General features: G+C 31.7%; 2 protein-coding genes across 2 annotated transcripts; both read right to left on the minus strand.

The window, feature by feature from the left end:
- Positions 1–1,124: 1,124 nt before the first annotated feature.
- On the minus strand, positions 1,125–3,162 carry LOC145634548 (protein BIG GRAIN 1-like B). The gene has a single exon (XM_081685971.1). The coding sequence runs from the start codon at positions 2,671–2,673 to the stop codon at positions 1,420–1,422; it is 1,254 nt and encodes a 417-aa protein (XP_081542097.1). The 5' UTR covers positions 2,674–3,162; the 3' UTR covers positions 1,125–1,419.
- Positions 3,163–6,123: 2,961 nt separating this feature from the next.
- On the minus strand, positions 6,124–13,674 carry LOC145636642 (omega-amidase, chloroplastic-like). The gene is made up of 10 exons (XM_081688207.1): positions 13,435–13,674; positions 11,837–11,953; positions 11,027–11,251; positions 10,831–10,924; positions 9,679–9,753; positions 8,652–8,730; positions 7,584–7,599; positions 7,109–7,189; positions 6,926–7,008; positions 6,124–6,692 (listed from the first exon to the last, which is right to left on the minus strand). The coding sequence occupies exons 1-10, from the start codon at positions 13,672–13,674 to the stop codon at positions 6,605–6,607; spliced, it is 1,098 nt and encodes a 365-aa protein (XP_081544333.1). The 3' UTR covers positions 6,124–6,604.
- Positions 13,675–17,622: the final 3,948 nt, after the last annotated feature.

A 17,622-nucleotide genomic window follows, 5' to 3' on the forward strand; every position in this document is an offset into this window, starting at 1 on the left:
ATGTTATGTTGTACTTGCAAGCTCACCTATTAGTCATAATTAGACATTTTTTTTGAAAGTAACCATTATACGTTACTAAGTTTAGAGAAATGTTTCATTAAAAAAAAAAATAAAAAAATAAACCATAAAGTGAGAACACTCTTTATGTTCTAAATTTTTACTTCTATGTTCTAAATTTTAAATTTGATGTTCTAAACTTTTCCTTAGGTGTTCTAAATTAAATCAAATGTTCTAATTTAGTATTCACATGTTCTAAACCATAAATTAGTTAAGTTTAATATCATAAATTTTAAATAACTTGTTCCAAAATTTTAACTTATATGTTCTAAATTTTAAAATGTGTGTTCTAAGATTTTTAATTATATGTTCCAGATTTTAAAGCGTATGTTCTATATTTTTACTCGTATGTTCTAAATTTTTTACTCACTCTTTCTATATTCTATATTTGTTTGTTCTAATTTTTTATTCACATGTTCATAATCTTAAATCAAATGTTCTAAATTTTACTCATATGTTTAAAAATTCATAAAGCAGATTTTATAAATTTTAAATCACTTGTTCTAATTCTTAAATCAAATGTTCTAAACATATTACTCACTTAGATGTTCTAAATTATTACTCAGATGTTCTAAATTTTAATTTCAGACGCATGTTCTAAATTTAAAATCAGTTCTCATATAAGTATGAATTCTCACATATGAACATATTCTCACCGGATCCCTCCCCTATATATATATATATATATATGGTGAAGCTTTATATTTTGGAGACTCACAATAGGTTAACGTTAATTAAGGGATTTTTTTAGTCCATAGTTTAACTTTTTATACTCGTAATAGTTATTTTAAGTTTTTTTTTTATTTTTATTTTATATATATTTTGTTGAAGAACAAAAATACTCCATAAAATTAAGTATGGAAAAAGTAAGTTAAAGCCTTATGTTAGAGATTATGCAATACTGAGATACAATCTACTCTAACTTAACATGATTAAAAAAAATAATAATAAATAAAAAAAAAAACATAAGAATCCAATGTGTTATATACTCAGTACTTAATATTTATTTTAAAGGATATAAATAAGGGTGCCAATAAGAGTACATAAACATAATTAATTACAGATAATTATAAAAAAAATAGAAACCTTAACCTCATGTATTATTCCTTTTTTTTATGACGAACATATATTCCCTACTAGCTATCTAGCTTAGTAATCATACCACATTCAAAATCAAATGCATTACAACTAATTAACGTAGTAAATTTGTGCTTCCTCATAAACTTAAAACCAAAGTTAATAGATTAATCAACTTCCAAGCACCATATAATTACATTCACATCCTAATATTAAACCAAACAAAAAAAGAAAAGAAAAAAAAAAAAAAAACAACATAATTAAGAAAATAATTAAAAAAAATAATTAAGCCGTTATGTTCTTCAAACTAGTAGTACCATACACCGGCAACTCCTCATAGTACCGACTTACACCAATTGAGCTCAAATTTTCCAACTCAAAAAGATCCGAACTCGCACAACTTCCACCTCCATCATCATCCTCCTCCATTTCGTCATCGTCGACGAAACCATCTTTTAAATTCGATACATGACGTTGTTGAATGTTCCCGCAATTTGTCTTGATCATCATCATTAACGCATCAATCTCTTTCTCCCTCCTCCGTCTCCTTTCCTTCTCGTCGCTCTCGCCGCCGAATGCGTGTTCATTCGGCGGCGATGCGAGCTTCTTCGGCTCTTGAACTTCATTCTTTTGTAACGATTTATGACCGCACGGTCTAGAATCTTCGTCTACTATTACACTCACTGGATAAAATCTCACTGATCTTTTGGATGATTTTGTGGACGACGTCGTTTTATTGCTCAAGCATGATCTTGAGAATGACGACGCCGACGAACACGTTGAGTCCGTCGCCGTCGCCATCGCCGCCTTCATTGCCGTCGTTGTCGGCGGCGGTGATTTGATCTCCGGCGAACTTCTCGCCGGAGATCCGCCGGAGTTTCTGAAAATAGAATTCAGAAACGCGGCGATTCTTCTACCTGGAGAAATCGGAGCAGTGTTCTGCTGTTTCGAACGCTTCAAATCGCCGTAGATCTTCAGCGCGCGAGATTTCGTCTTCGTGAAGATTCGCGAAGACGATTGATCGCGCGAGGTTGTTGATCGAGGAGTGAGATTCGTAAAACACGACGAAGAAGACGATGAAAAATCAGTGGTGGAAGAATTATCTGATGCCCTAGGTAAACTTGGGACAGATTTCTGACGAACAATCCTGATTTTTTGATCGAGTACATCACCAAGATGAAAATGCTTCCGATGCGGTGGTTGTTGCGGTGGTTGTTGTGGTGGTTGCCGCTCCATCCATGACTCGATCATGATGGCGCGGCGAAGATCGACCGTCTCTAAGGTACTATCGCTTCTCATTTTAGTTCTTCGCTGTTTAGACGATGATGATAATTGTATAGTGTTGCAATCACTTTGTTTAGTAATAATGCTTCTAGTAGGAGAGGTAGGGGTGGTACGAGGGTAATGGTGGAGGTCGTCGTCTTCATCGATCGATCGATAAATGGCGTCGAGAAGGATGGAAGAAAATGAAGGGTTCTTAGCCCTTCTTTTGTGGGTAGTATTATGAAAAGGAATAGTAATTGTTTCAAATTTAGACATTTTAGTAACACACAATAACAAAAACAATAACAATGTTGTTACCAAAACAACAACAATGAAGATGTTATTGGTAGAATTTTAGCAATAGTAGTGAAGTATGATGAATGTAGGATGGGAGATTCTCATGCTAAATACTCAAATTTAGGAGTGACAAAGAGAGCATGTGAAAGAAGGAATTGGAGCAGTTGTCTGCTAAGAGAATGTCAAAAGCTGCAAAGGCTTAGGCGCAATTAGTGAGAGAAAAAAAAAACACCACCATGTGATATGATCAAAGAGTTGAACATATAAAATAAGTGTAACACACTATTAACACCTTATCGTACCTTCGTCCCAATTTAAGAACCAACACCCTTGCTCGCACCCTTCAGGATAAGGGTACGATCACGGGTTATTTTATTTGTAAGTTGTTATGAAGATGTCTATAATAATTAGAGCGAGAGAGAATTGGGGTTTAAAGACGGGAAGATATTGGTAAGTACTATCCTGTGTTCGTATATATGAACAGAGGATAGTACTTAAAAAGAAAGGAAAAATAGTGTAAATAGTTGTGCGGGAGGAGAGAGAAAACTCCCGCGCGTGCGGGTGGGAAGAAGAAAGGTGGAAAGGGGGGAGCAAAAAGCTGACAGCTAGGCTAGTGAAATGAATAATAAGGTCGGTTAACTTTTTTTAAAACTTTTTTTACTATTAGTCAGATTACTGTTTTATTTTGATTGCTCTGTTTTTTTGCTTTTGTTAATGTGACTTTGTTTACACGTACGTGTGAGGGTTACTTTATTTTTTTATTTGTCTTTTTTTATTTTGGGTTTATGTGCTTGAAAATTTGTTGGATGTTCATATTCATATAATAAGCCAAATTTTGTTTTATAAAAAAAAAAAAAATATATACAGTATTCATATTCCTTGACTATTTGATTGGTGGAAAAATCAACCTAAATCATTGACAGTCAAAGTGGTATTGCTTTTTTATTTTTGGATGTTTTAATGGAATAATGTAAAGTTGTTTTTTTCAAATTTGCTGATTTTCAACTGAGGAAATAATTGTACTAGCAACATTGCAATAAAAAGGAGGCAAAAGACAAGAGCTAATCTATGGTGGATATTTCTTCTCCTTCTATATTATTCACTACATTTAATTTGAGATCATTTTAAGTAGAGAAGACAATCCTAATTATATAGTCCCTCATTAGAATGAATCTTTACAATTATTTAAATTTTCTAGTTATACCACCAATATTGCGTATGAAGAAAAAAATAGACTTGTGTGGTCTTCTTTATATTAATTATTATTTTAAGATTATCAAGTTATTATGATTATTTAGAAGAGTTTGGTCCACAAATAAGGCTAAGGAGATTCCATACTAAAACCAACTGATAAATAGGAGTAAGGGTCTGTTCTCATACGTTTATTTTCAGTTCAGTTCAGCTCCTAATTTCCTTCTCTTATAAAATATTCAGTTCATTTCAGCTCAGTTCAGTCTATGAGAATAGGCCCTAACTCCTCTACATTATAAAGTGGAACAAGTATAGGTGGATTACAATGAGTTTGAACATATACGGTCTTATGTTGTATAGTTTTGTTTAGAATTGTAATCACATAATAAAACAAGTCTAATTTAAATTGTGTGTGTATCAGTATATGTGCATGAATGGACAAATGTACATATGTTTTGTTGATCATTCAAGTGTAAGTATATATTTACTCCTTAGAACATTCACATTGGTTGTGCACAAGGAGCTGCTAGCAATTTTTAAGTAATTGCTAGCTACATACTTGTCATTGTGAAATTACAACCTCTTATAGCTAAGCAATTTACATAGCTCTATAGAGTTATGTAGTTTTCACTTCGTCCAATGCTATTATATTTATTTATTTAATATATTTTATGTGTTTGTTAATATATTTTATGTATTTTATATTATCACGTGGGACATAATAAAATTACAAAAGAAATAGTTTGCCATTGTAAAATTTGTAGCTTAAATCATGTAGCCTGAGAAATAATGATATGAGTATATGGCAACCCTTAGCTACATGTATATGAGCTAGCCATTGTGGATATACCACTCTAATTTTAAGACCCCCAATGTATATGTGAAACCCTTAATTGTTTTTTTACATCTATATAATTCATCTAAACCCTTGCTATACACAAATTCAGAAGTTAAAGCAAGTGTTAGCTCTTAAAAAATTAATTTACAGGCTTACAGCAATATTTGAACCCACATTAATTATGTACAAGTAGAGATTTTGATAGCTGAAAATAAATTATAACATGAATACGTAATTATAATTTCTATACTACCTTACTTAAGCCCGTATAATACTTTTTCTGTTTTTATATGTTTATCACTATTCACTCACTCCCTATTCATTAGGGAATACACATTAATTATAAAAAATTCGAGTATAAGTTCGATGATCGCCTAGTTGTATATTACGTGTTGCCAAAAGAAACCCTAGTTGTATAGTGTCCCAACCAACACACAAAGAAGGTTTTTTATTGGGTTGGGTGGGGTGATTAGCGGACCCTTTAGGCTCTATATTTGGATGGTCCAATACTCCAATGTTAGGTAAGTTTCTACAGTAATTGTTTGGTTGTGATTGTTATTTAAGCTGACTTTTTCACGTTGCACATGGCAACCCACTTAATTACTTAATTACAAACTAATCCTGTCAACAAAAACATTACTTCCACATTTTTTTTTTTAAATAATAACAATGTGTACTATTGATAGATTTAGGTTGTTAAATGATAAATTAAAATAGGAAAAAAAAAAAAAAAAAAAAAAAAAAACAGCGGTAACAATGAGAGTTGAGTTACTATAAAAATTTGTCAGCTCTATGATCTCTTTTATTAATTTTGTGTCAATTCGATAATATATTGTTTACAAATGCTTCATTGACTTAGTAAAGTGCCCTTAAAAAATGCCACTGTTTAAAAAGATAAATTTAAGGTTGTAAAAAAAATTCATTGGCAAAGTGATTTTTTAATTTTAATTTCTTTATTATTACTATCAACAACTAATTAGTGATAACTGATACATCAACTTTTATAATAGGTTTGAGTCAAAATAGCAATGATTGAAAAACCAAAGGACTCAAATATACCTTATCAATACAATTTTGAACTATACCGTATTTCAAATCCAAGCAAGACATGGAGACCTCGTGATGGTTTCAATGAAGATATAGTATAACGAGTGTATGATCAAGTATAGTTCTCGGAGCTAGGTTGCCAACTAGCTTTCGGCAATGTCTTGGTGGTGGTAAGGTGGTACCTAAGACCCGAGATTATAATTCCGTCCATTGCTGTGAGAAATGACTGGAGGTTCTGAGTACTCTCATACGGTAATTTTCTGGTCGGGTCTACTGAAAATGTATTGTTAATTTAAATTATTACAGCTAACAAAAAAAGGTCATAACCTGTAAAGAAGAAAAACGTACTGAAATGAGCAATATCCTTAAACCAGCTGAAATAAATGTCCATTAATAACAGGTACACTCATGGGCCAAGAACACTAATGTATTACAGTACTAATACAATCCATTTATAGACTACAGCTCATTTAGAGCCCACAAGTTAACTCTACTAATGACACTACTATTATTAGAATATACTGGCACTGATGAGCAAATTTTCTGTATTAATGAGTTGTACCATACTGCTAGATTCCAAATTCGTCGAGTCACGAGTACGTAGAAAATAAATTACAAAATAAAATATATTATGCTATCATTCTTCACAAGAGGAAGGAAATCAAAATCTTGAGGGAGCTGGGATGGTCATCTCACCAACAAAACCTTATCTACTCATCATAATTAGAAAACATTAAGAGATGGGCTCTTTGAATGTGCTGTATCAGAGTTGACACCACGCACGAATTGCTAAAGATTGATTATTGCTGATGACGGTAAGCTGGTTCTGTGCTGTTACTTGGTAGACTCAGCGTGCAGCCTCTGAACATCAACTAATTGATATAAGTCACCTCTCCTTTGGTTGATGATGGGTAGGTATGCCCTGCAGATTCCATTTCATACGAGAATTTGGTAAACAAAATATAATGCTTGGATCGGATTTAAACAAAACCTTCAGACTGAGAAAACAGCTCCAAATTTTCTTCTTAGAACATTTAAATAAAAGAATGTGGACCGCTGGATCCTTCTTAAAATGACAGTTAAAAATAAAATTAAAAAATAAAATACAATAAAAAAGAACTAACATATAGTATCATAAAGTACAGAAGATGTCACCTTCTTTGCTCAACCAGTGAGTAGTCGATTTCTGCCATAACAGTTGTCTCATCATGATCGGTTGTCGCAAGCACTTCCCCGAACTGCCATAAGAAAAATTATTCATTTGCCTAGGTTTCACAACTTTCCTAATCAAGTAATAGCCTAAAACTTGAAGATGACGTACAGAGACAACAAACTTACAGGTCCAACCAAGGTAGAGTGTCCCCATGCCACATACCCTGACTCAGTATCACGAGCTGGTGCACACGTTGCTACATACAACTGAAGAGAAATATATAGAACGTCATCTACCTGACTATTAAGTTCTCAAATGCAGGCAATAACATCATGAATTCATGACTTGTAGCTAATATAAAGAAGATACATAGACACTTTCACAATAACATGAAACATGTAGAAAATACAGGCCCTCTAATTGTGAAGCCCTAAGATTGAGCAAGTTTATTCAAATTTTAAATGTCTAGTTCATTAAACTTGGTTAAAAATTACAATAAGAACCACCTTCACTATAACATGGTAGTAATAATGTATTATCATACATCCCCTTCACCAGCAAATCGCTATAACACGGTAGTCATAATGTAGTGTCATATACAGACTTCATCATGTAATATCCAATGGGAATACTTCGCAATAAACAAGGTCAGTGGAGTACCTGATTATCTGCTGCCCTGCATAATCCACGGATAAAAAAATATAAAAGGAGTTCATTAGAAACAGGAACTTCACTTTGAGGTACAGAAATACAGTATAATCCTTGTCCTAAAATGCAAAATACACTTTTTTTCAAGGTGAAATACATACACTTTGATATGTATAGTTTCAAAACAATTTCAGCTAATTTTCAAGATATATTAACTATGTTCTGAGATGATGATATTTTATCATCAATTTATGGAATTGAGTAAAGACGTAATTATACAAGACGGGACATCATCGTGACATTGTTTAATACTAGTTACAATATGTTCACCCTATATAATAATACCGAAACTTGATGTCAACTTAATTTCATAGAGAGCTCCTCCAGAAGCCACATCTCATCCTAAACCAGTAATCCCTTCATTTTTCTTATTTTTGTTTATTATGGGGGTAGAGGCAAGGGTTGAGGTAGGGAAGAAAATTGTGGAAGGAAAATCTATAAATAAAATAAATAAATAAAAAATAAAAAATAAAAAATAAAAAATAAAATTGTGCCAGACCCTTCCTCCTAGACCCCAACTAATTATATTCAGCACCTTCCCCACATCATCATTTCATTCTAGTCTTGTCGTATTATAATGGCACAAATAATAGTATCCACTCTCCAGATCAAACACATAAAACAGATTGCTGTAAAATAGGTTCTCTACTTATTCTTTTTATTTATTTATTTATTTATATCACTCTCCCAGTCTCCCTATATTTGGCAATTCTTGAAATCCTACAAGGGAAAGCATTGTCATAGTTTGACAGAAAATGCAGCATGCCTAATTGCCTGCTCATAGATCTTTGTTAATTTGCAAACACTAATACTCCTGCAGACTCAGCACGACAGCAACATTTACAGAGTGAACGAGCCCTAGGTTCAACTGAGAAGCAATAGATTTTAGCTGTACATTGCCAAATTCTGTCAAAAGAAGCATAGCAAAGATGAAGGTTTAGTCCTGCTGGGTGAGTCTGGTAGTTTCCGTTTTCCAAAGGTAGAGAAAATTGATTCAACTAAAAGCATTAAACCTCTTACCTAGCTCTCTGTAGAAGTTCCCAATGTAATGGACCAGTGGTCATATTAAATGCTCCAGGATAGCAGAGCAAATGAGCACCTAACATCCAGTTAAACAAACTCACCATTATAATCAAAGTCTAGAGAGCAAACCTAACATACAATTTACACTCTACCAATAAGGGGATTTTTCAACAATACAAGAGCAGAAATGAGAAATCAATAAAGTACCAAAAAACAATAATACCAGAAGCCCAAAAGTCCATGCTCAACAGATGTGGCATGCGCGAGTGTGACAAACAAGAGACACCAAATAATTTTAAAAGAAACCAGGTAAGTATGATGGACACCGTTTTTGTTTATTCTATTATAGTAGGAGTAAAAACAACATCAAGAGACGTCAAGCTGCCAAGGAATCCTCTAAAGAGAAACATTTAATGACAGTAAAATAATGCAAGGTAGAAAAAAAGTTATCCCATAAGCTTCTTAGCTAGTGCTCGTATTACAAAATGTTCTGGCTTCTCTTAATTAATTATACCTAAAGGATACCCAATCATACTGATCCGCAAAAACACTTCATTACATCCTTACAAAGTGCACACTGCTAACTCGCACCAAGGAATCCCCACAAACACTTCATGAAATCCTAAAAAAAATTGACGGGCAGTTAAATGTTGCAAGGTATAAAATAATGTACCATAAGCTTCTTATTAGTGCTTGTATTACGAAATATTCTGGCGCTTCTCTCCATTGATTACATCTAAAGGCTACCCAGTCACACTGATCCCCACAAATACTACACAAAATCCTTCTAAGCTGCACATTGCTAACTTGCAATGGCATTAAAAAAGATGACTGCACTCACTGGAATCCCCAATTAAAAAATTGAAAATTCTAAGGAATACTCCGTTATACATTTATATATACTGAATATTATTTGGACTTCCCAAAAATCATGATTTTCAAAAGCTAAAGTTCCATTACATTCTTTGATAAGTTTTATACACATTAAGAATTAACAAATGATAAAACAAAAGTAAAAACAAACCTCTTGCTGCATAAATTGCCGCTAATTCTTGAAAGCGGATATCATAACAGATACCAATGCCGATGCGCCCAACATCTGTACAGAAAATTTACTTATCAGCCTAAAACAAAACATTAACAAAGAACCAAAAAATGGATTACAAGTAATTTCTTTCACATATAAGATCGGACTATTATTAGTATTCTACTAAATCATTGATCAATCATAACAAAAGTATACCAAGCACCTCTAATAGTTTATGACATGAAGCAGTCCTTAGCCATACTAAAGTCTCTGTTTATTTGTGTGTGTGTGTACCCACAGGGGGTTGACTTCTTTAAATCAACAGATATACATAGAACAACAATGCAGTATTAAACTAACATAGCAAGTAAGAGGTATTCAGAAAACCCAATTATCTGTCTTAAGACTCTGGAAGACGTGGCTTGAAAGGAAAAGATACACGAGTGTCTTTAAACAAAGTAGATTCATGAATTCAGAGTATTTCAAATTGAAGCTTTTGACAAATTGAATTTCCTAAAAGGCTATAACGCATCAAGCATGAGTGTATTCAGAAGTCATATGGAATTTCAGCATTTTGCATACACAGAGTGATGCTATATTATGATAAGAAAACATGGTGAAAGAACCCAAATCATCTGCAACCACAGTGATCTAGCAGAAAAATCTGACTCCTAAAGCAATATTCACACAGAAAACTATTATTGATTTGAGCAATTCCAGAAAATAGTTTTATTAAGAAAATTGACAATGAAAAACTGGCCCTTTGAAGAAAAATACACTAGACTTGAATCAGTAGTAAATGAAAAAATTCACAAAAAGCTGTCCCAAAAGCATTAAAAGGAACCAAAATGTGAAGGGAACTAAAAATAAGAGGAAAAGGGATGTCCAAATCTTGATAGACCATTACCTTCAAAGTAAATAAATAAATAAATTTAAAAAAAAAAAAAAAAAAAAAAAAAAAAAACAATATAGTAAAGGGGAAAATAAATTTTACAATGAAAAGGGTTGATCACATTACTGAATTTACAAGAAAATTTTCTTGATCATATTACTATGCCCAGCTATCAACAACCCCAATATTTTACAAGCAACTAAAGAGCAATAAATATCTAGATGGCCTAGTCATCGAAGAACAAAAAAGACAGAAACCTGTGTCAACTATGGTAGGATTCTCTCCAGCGGTAAGTGTCTTTGATTCTTTAAAAGTCATCTTCCCTGGAATGTCAATGTCAAAAAGATGTATCTGCAAAAGTGATCACAGTGATGTTAGGAAACCTAATATAAAAACCATCATATAGTACAATGCAAAGAGAGTCTCCACACCTACAGTAGATTAGACACATGCCTTCCTGTGTTTAGCTTTTAGCTTCCCGTCAGTCCCAAAAATACAGCATGTATTATAAAGCCGATCACCTCTTCTCTCTGGTATGGAACCACCAACTATCGTAATTTTAAGGTTTCTCGAAACTTCAGAAAGCATTGCTGTGGAGGGAGATGCATCACCACCTAATTCAATATCTTCGGCATAAACTGGAAAGCTGTCATTTGAATAGGGACTGTTCCATATTTCCTGAGATGATTGCATAAAGAAAGCAAAACGTGTTTTATAAAATTATCCACGTAAATTTTAAGAGACGAGAGTCTAGTAAGCATCAGGACGATATCGCCCATAACTGCACCCACAAACAATCAAGCATAATCAAAATTATGCAAGTCCAAGACAAGCATACTGAAAACCTCACCAGATTTCACCCTAAACTACATTCACAAACAATTAAGCATAAGGTATGCAAGTCCAACCCAAGCATACTGAAAACCTTACCAAATTAGATAGATTATGTTGCAAGGGAGATAATCCTTTTACAGTTTTACTATTATTAATACATAGAAGTATAGAACTAGACAAAAACCATAACTTAGCCAACTAATACATAATCAAGACTCCAATTATACTACTACTTGGATAAGTGAACAACATGACTAAAGCAAATATGCACTCACACAAAGACAACATAGAAACAGCTCCATAAAATGACAATCCCATGCATGGTTGTCAAGGAAACTAAGACCCATTAAAAGAGAAAAAAAATACAACAACAAGACCAACCATCCAAACCCAAGTACCCAATTAGGCAATTATAACATGTATGCTTACAGGCAGAAGAACAAGCTGAGCACCCTTGTTTGCAGCCTCCTCAATTGCTTCACGAGCATGTGATATATTCCTCAATTTGTCAGATGTAACTGACAATTGGCAAAGAGCAATCTTGAACTGCACACATGGAAATAGTGATTCAAGAACACAGTAAATAGTGCCAAAATGCCACCAAAACAAAATATAAAATACTATAAAATTAAAAAAAAATAAAAATGATTGATACAAGATGCCTTGAATATCAACACCAATGAAAGGGGGTCAAAAATTAACTAGAAAGAAAAATTGTTTATCAGGCCAAACTTAGAGGTCTGAATGTCTCCAATTATAGAAACCCGAAAGAAAAAGAAAAGACACTACTAGGTACATGGAGAGTGACCATTTCATTGGATGGGTTTTGGAAGTTGCTCAAGAGGTATAATGTCTATGCACCTTAGCACTGGCCATTGCAAAGTTATAAACTACTCCGTAGGAATTTTCAAGGACAATGTACAACAAAATATTTGTGCTACTTTGAGCCACTACATAAAACCCCATCTTACTTTAGCTTCATTCAATTAGCTGTTGATGAACTTCAAATTTTGATTAGTTTAACCATCATAAAACCACGCTTGGCTCAAGCTATATCACCTTTCGTCCCTAAGGACAAACCAAATAATGGACAGACTTCTCAAGATATTATTCATGGGCTAATAAGGATTACAAAAGTCCTTAAATAGCATAAACACAATCGTTGACAAATCAACCCATTATATGGCATTGTTAGATTACCAAACTATCCCTGATATTGACCTCGAGGATAAAAGGTAATATAATACCCTAATCTCAAACAACTAGTTTTTAAACAAATTCATACCTAAGTGGTACTACTAACGACTTACTCATAAATGGTAATACTAAAGACCTCAATGGTAATACTAACAATATCAAAGATACTACTAATGAGTCGTATAGTACTATTGACGATCCCTTATTCTCAACAGAATTATCTTTGTACTGTTTTATTTGTTTTAGTCTTCAACTACTAAGAGGATTAATAAAAAAAAAAACCCTTTCCTTATAACATCCAACCGCAACAATATCAAGTTCAAGGGAAAATAGTATATCTAACTATTTAATGAGTTACAAGGATAGCATAAGAACCACAACAAACAATGGATTAATACTGAATTAAAAAGCACGATTACTTTCAACTCGCATAAGAATCACACCAATCTAACCGAGTAGCAATGAATCTAAAAGCATGATTACTTTCAACTCATAAAAGAACCACACCAAGCTAATCAAGTAGCTCAATACCAGCTAAACATTGCTATCCTTTCGCAATGAAAATGTAGAACATCAATGTATTAAATTTAAAATGTTACCCAAAAAAATGTAGAATTTAAAAGTTGAAATAATAAATAAATTGCCAACTCCAAACCCTAATCACAACATAAAGAAGTCATCATTACATCTAAATTAAAAATTGAACAATGCAAGAAAAACAAAACAAAATTACAAGTATAAATTAATGATTAATCAAACCACAATTCTTAAAAAAAAAAAAGATTAATTGATAATATTCGAAAGAGAGAGAGAGAGAGAGAATAAGTGACCTTGGTGATCGGAGGAGGTGGCAATGGAAGTGCGGGAGGAACCCTAGATTGGTGAGCAGTGGAAATGGCGGAAATTGTGGTGGAAAAAGGTGAATTAGTGATGTTTGAGTAATTGGGATTGCGAAATTTGACAGCAAAAGTTTGAGATGATAAAAATGAGAGATTACTGGAATTGTGCTTCAGAATTTGCAGTGAATTTGGAGTTTTTGTTAATGGTTGAATTTGGGAATAATTAGCCATGTTTTTTTTTTCTTCTGAATGTTAGGGAAGTGATTGAGTTTGATGTTTAGATATTACAACTGAGAAAGTGATTGAGTTGTTGACAAGAGTTGAATTAAACACCATCGTATTTTGCTTTTATCATGTACCCGCAATTTTTTTTTTTTTTTTTTTTTTATATACTACCTCGGTTATATATTATTTGCAACGATTAGACATTTTTTCTCTCTACTTTATGTCAAATCGTTGCAAATAATGTGTAACGGAGGTAGTATATTTTTTTTTGAGCAAATTATTTTATTTATTTAATTACTGTATTACTCCGTATTATTTATTTATTTTTTTATACTCCGTAAATGTTTAGCAATCCTTTTAAAAAAAAAAAAAAAAAAACCAACGGAGCATTATATTAATTAATAAAGGGATAAGTATCCGACAAAACATACAGATTAACTTCACACGGACAATGATTAACCCATACTTGCTCCACACCAAACGGAATTAACTTAACAAGGTGATGTGCAACGGAGTTACCATCCTTTTTACATGATTCCAAATAACAAGATTAAAAGAAGAGGTGATAGAGAAAATATCTTCCAATAAAGAGTCCAACTCGGTCAAGTGGATGGCTGCTTTCGAAAGCTTAGAAATGAGGGATAGTCGGATAGATTATTTGATTCAAAGATCACCTTCTTGCAGCCAAATCTTCGAGCTAGCCTAGCAGCTAGTAGCAAAGTAGAATTATCAAATAATGAATCCACTTTATAATAAGGCAAAAGCTAACGAATGTTTCGGAAGTATGGGATAAAATAAATAAAAGTAGAATTATCAAATTAAAATGAATATTAACTATACCAATCAACGAGTGATTTTGGCATGCACTCCTAATTAATACCATTTTAGGAAATGTTTATCCAACGCCTCAAAAGCTCTTTAGCAAGATCCTTATAATAATGATGTTTATGTTTTTTATAGTACTACTCCGTACTATTTTTTGTTTCCAATTGTTGTCTCTATGCATTCCTTTATTATTAATGTGCTTCTATATATAATACTCGTAATTTTTGTGCTTTAAATCAAATGTTATTTGCTTTTATTCAATGAGTTTGTGCTTTTTTTACAAGAAAAATAATAAAACAACTTGGTTGTAAGTAAAACTACATGTATGTAACCAAGTGTATGTTCTAATTACTTCTCATTGTTGCGGTCTCCAAGAAGTGTCATTAGGTCTATTCCGCTTTAATTACTATTGTGTGACAAAAAAAAATCATGTTACCGTTGCAAGTATCATTGAAATGCTTTGCATTGTTCAGTTTTTTTATTTTTTTTTTTAAATGAAAAAGATACATGCAGTTAGTGGGTTTTTGCAACTTTTGGTGCAAGGGCAGAGCCAAGGGGGTTGGTGGAGGCCCGTCACATATTCTTAGGTGCACACTCATGCACCTAGAAATAGATGTAAGGTGTAACAACTACACAATATGAACATTAGCTTTTCAGAAAGTGGACATTAGGTTTCTTCCCTTTATTTTTCTCCTTCAATTTTTTATTTTCTCTCTCCTCTGTTTTTTTTTTTTTTTAATTTTCCCCTTTTTTAACAATTATTTGCTTGAATTTCTTTCTTACAACATGAAAGTAGTTATTAAGTATGAATTTTTGTGTGAATTTCAATTTTGTGCCTTAATTTCGATTGATTAAGGTATATATGAATCTTTGAATTTACAAATTATACTCTATTTTTTCTCCTTCCTTCTTTAATTCCTTTTTCCTCGGTTTTTTTTTTCTATTTTTCTCGTTTTTTTGATTTAACGATTGAATATGTTACTTACAATATGGAATTGGTTGTTTATTTGATTTTTTGAATTCATATGAATTGTTTTTTTTTTTTTTAGCTTCGATCAATTTAAGTTGTGTATGAATTTCATTTGATTTTCTGCATTTTTTTTATCAACGAACATAATCATGCAAAATATGAACATATGCATAGGTTCCCTTAAATGTGAACATTAGCTTTTTAGAAAGTGAACATAAGCATAAAACATATGAACATATGCATTTAAGAAAGTAAACATAACAATTCAAAATATGAACGTAAGCATTGGTTTCCTTAAAGCGAATATAACCATTTAAAAGGTGAACATATGCGTAAAAAATATGATCATATGCATTTAAGAGAGAGAAGATATGCATAAACAGACTTAATGAGAACAACAAATATTTACTATGAATATTTACATTATGAACATATAAAATATTATTATGAATATAAGGCATTTTATTATGAACATAAAAAATTGAAGAAATAAAAATAATATGATTATGAAACATATGCATCATAATTCATAAGTATTAAAAATATGAACATATGAATTCAAAATATGAACATATGCATTGGTTCATTTTTGAATGCGTATGAACATAATTAAGCATTTCAGAAGGTGAACATATACATAAAAAAAAAATATGACATATGAATTTAGAAAGTGAATATAAGCATTTCAGAAAGTTTACAAACGGATTCAAAATATGAACATAAGAATTCAAAATATAAACATATGCATTTCGAAATGTGAACATAAAATATCCGTTTGATTTCACTAATTTTTTTGACAATTCCATTAATAAATTTCGAACAATATTCAAACAAAATTAAGTGATAATCATATAAATTCAAACAAAATTAAGTGAAATTTACATAAAATTGCCTTTTTGTGGAGGATCCTTTTGATTTTGCATCTCTTTCCTAATGTCCATTGAAGTTTTTGCAGTTTTTTAGTGAAAGAATGAAATAGAGGAGAGAGAAAGTGAAAAAGAGGAGAGAGAAAATCATATAGAAGAAGAAGATTTTTGAGTTTGGAAATGACGTTACATTTATTAGGTATGGGTGGGTTTATTGGGTGTACGTGGGTGAGTGTATTGCAGTTTTCGTGTTTTTTAGTTTTAGGGCTTTTTTTAATTGGGTTGTGTGTAATTAGGCTTTTGGGCTACGTTGTTACACCTATTTAAGGTTACAAATTTTTCCCTAGACTCTAGTTTAGGCAACTTTTCCTACACCCCCATCTTATTACGTCATTTTTACTTTCCCTCCTTAGTCTTTTTTTTAAAAAAATTCTCATCTTTCCTTCTTTACTTTTCATTCTAGCCACTGCATAAAAAATTTCTCTCTCCTCTTAGAGATTTCATATTCTCTCTCCTATTTTTTTTCTTCAACTTTCTCTGATCTCTCTTCTTTTATGAAGATTTCTAACTTAGTTGTTTTTTTTATCATGATCGTGAATATGTTATTTCTGCTAGAGTTGGATTACTCGATTCGTTTAAGGATTAATGTGAGTAATTTTGTATCTTTAATGCTAATTAATCAATCGTTTTTTTTTTTTTTTTTTTTTTTTTTTTTTTTTTTTTTTTTATCTTTGATAATGCTCTGTTTTTTTTTTTATTTTTTATTTTTTTATTTTTTTTTATTGTTATTGTTTCATTACAAAGATTTGATTTCATAGTATTGGTTGTAATGCTTTTAATCTTGATAATTCTTTGTTTTTCTATTGTTATTATTTCATTTTAATATTATATTTTTTTCCAGTTATGTGCATCTTATATGTTTTATAGTTATTTATAATTTTTTTCATTCGATTGTTTTTACCAGTTTTATGTGATGTGTATAAACAGTTATAGTTAAAACAATGCTCACTTTTGTAATAGTAAATGTTCATTTTAGGGTTATATTTGTGTTCAGTAGTAAATTACATGTTTATTGTAGTTGTATATGCATGAATATATGTGTTTACATGTGAATTTTAATGATTATAATTGTTTTGTAATTGCTCATGTACTTTTTAGGCTTTTAGCTAGTGAATATATTTTATTATTTGTTATTATACAGTGTCATTTAATGTTCAGTTATGTAAAGATAAATGTTCATTTAAATGTTCATTTATATATACTCTATGGTAACTTTACTCTAATTGATCAAAT

Source organism: Chenopodium album, chromosome 6, assembly GCF_948465745.1.
Source record: "Chenopodium album chromosome 6, dcCheAlbu1.1, whole genome shotgun sequence".
In the NCBI taxonomy this organism is placed as follows: domain Eukaryota; kingdom Viridiplantae; phylum Streptophyta; class Magnoliopsida; order Caryophyllales; family Amaranthaceae; genus Chenopodium; species Chenopodium album.

Excerpts from the sequence above, each read along its gene's own strand:
- LOC145634548 (XM_081685971.1), bottom strand. The coding sequence starts at position 2,673 with ATGTCTAAATTTGAAACAATTACTATTCCTTTTCATAATACTACCCAC.
- LOC145636642 (XM_081688207.1), bottom strand. The coding sequence starts at position 13,674 with ATGGCTAATTATTCCCAAATTCAACCATTAACAAAAACTCCAAATTCA. Across the intron at positions 11,954-13,434 it reads CACCTCCTCCGATCACCAAG|TTCAAGATTGCTCTTTGCCA; the intron begins GTCACTTATTCT and ends CCATGTGTGCAG. Across the intron at positions 7,009-7,108 it reads ACTCTACCTTGGTTGGACCT|TTCGGGGAAGTGCTTGCGAC; the intron begins GTAAGTTTGTTG and ends TTCTTATGGCAG.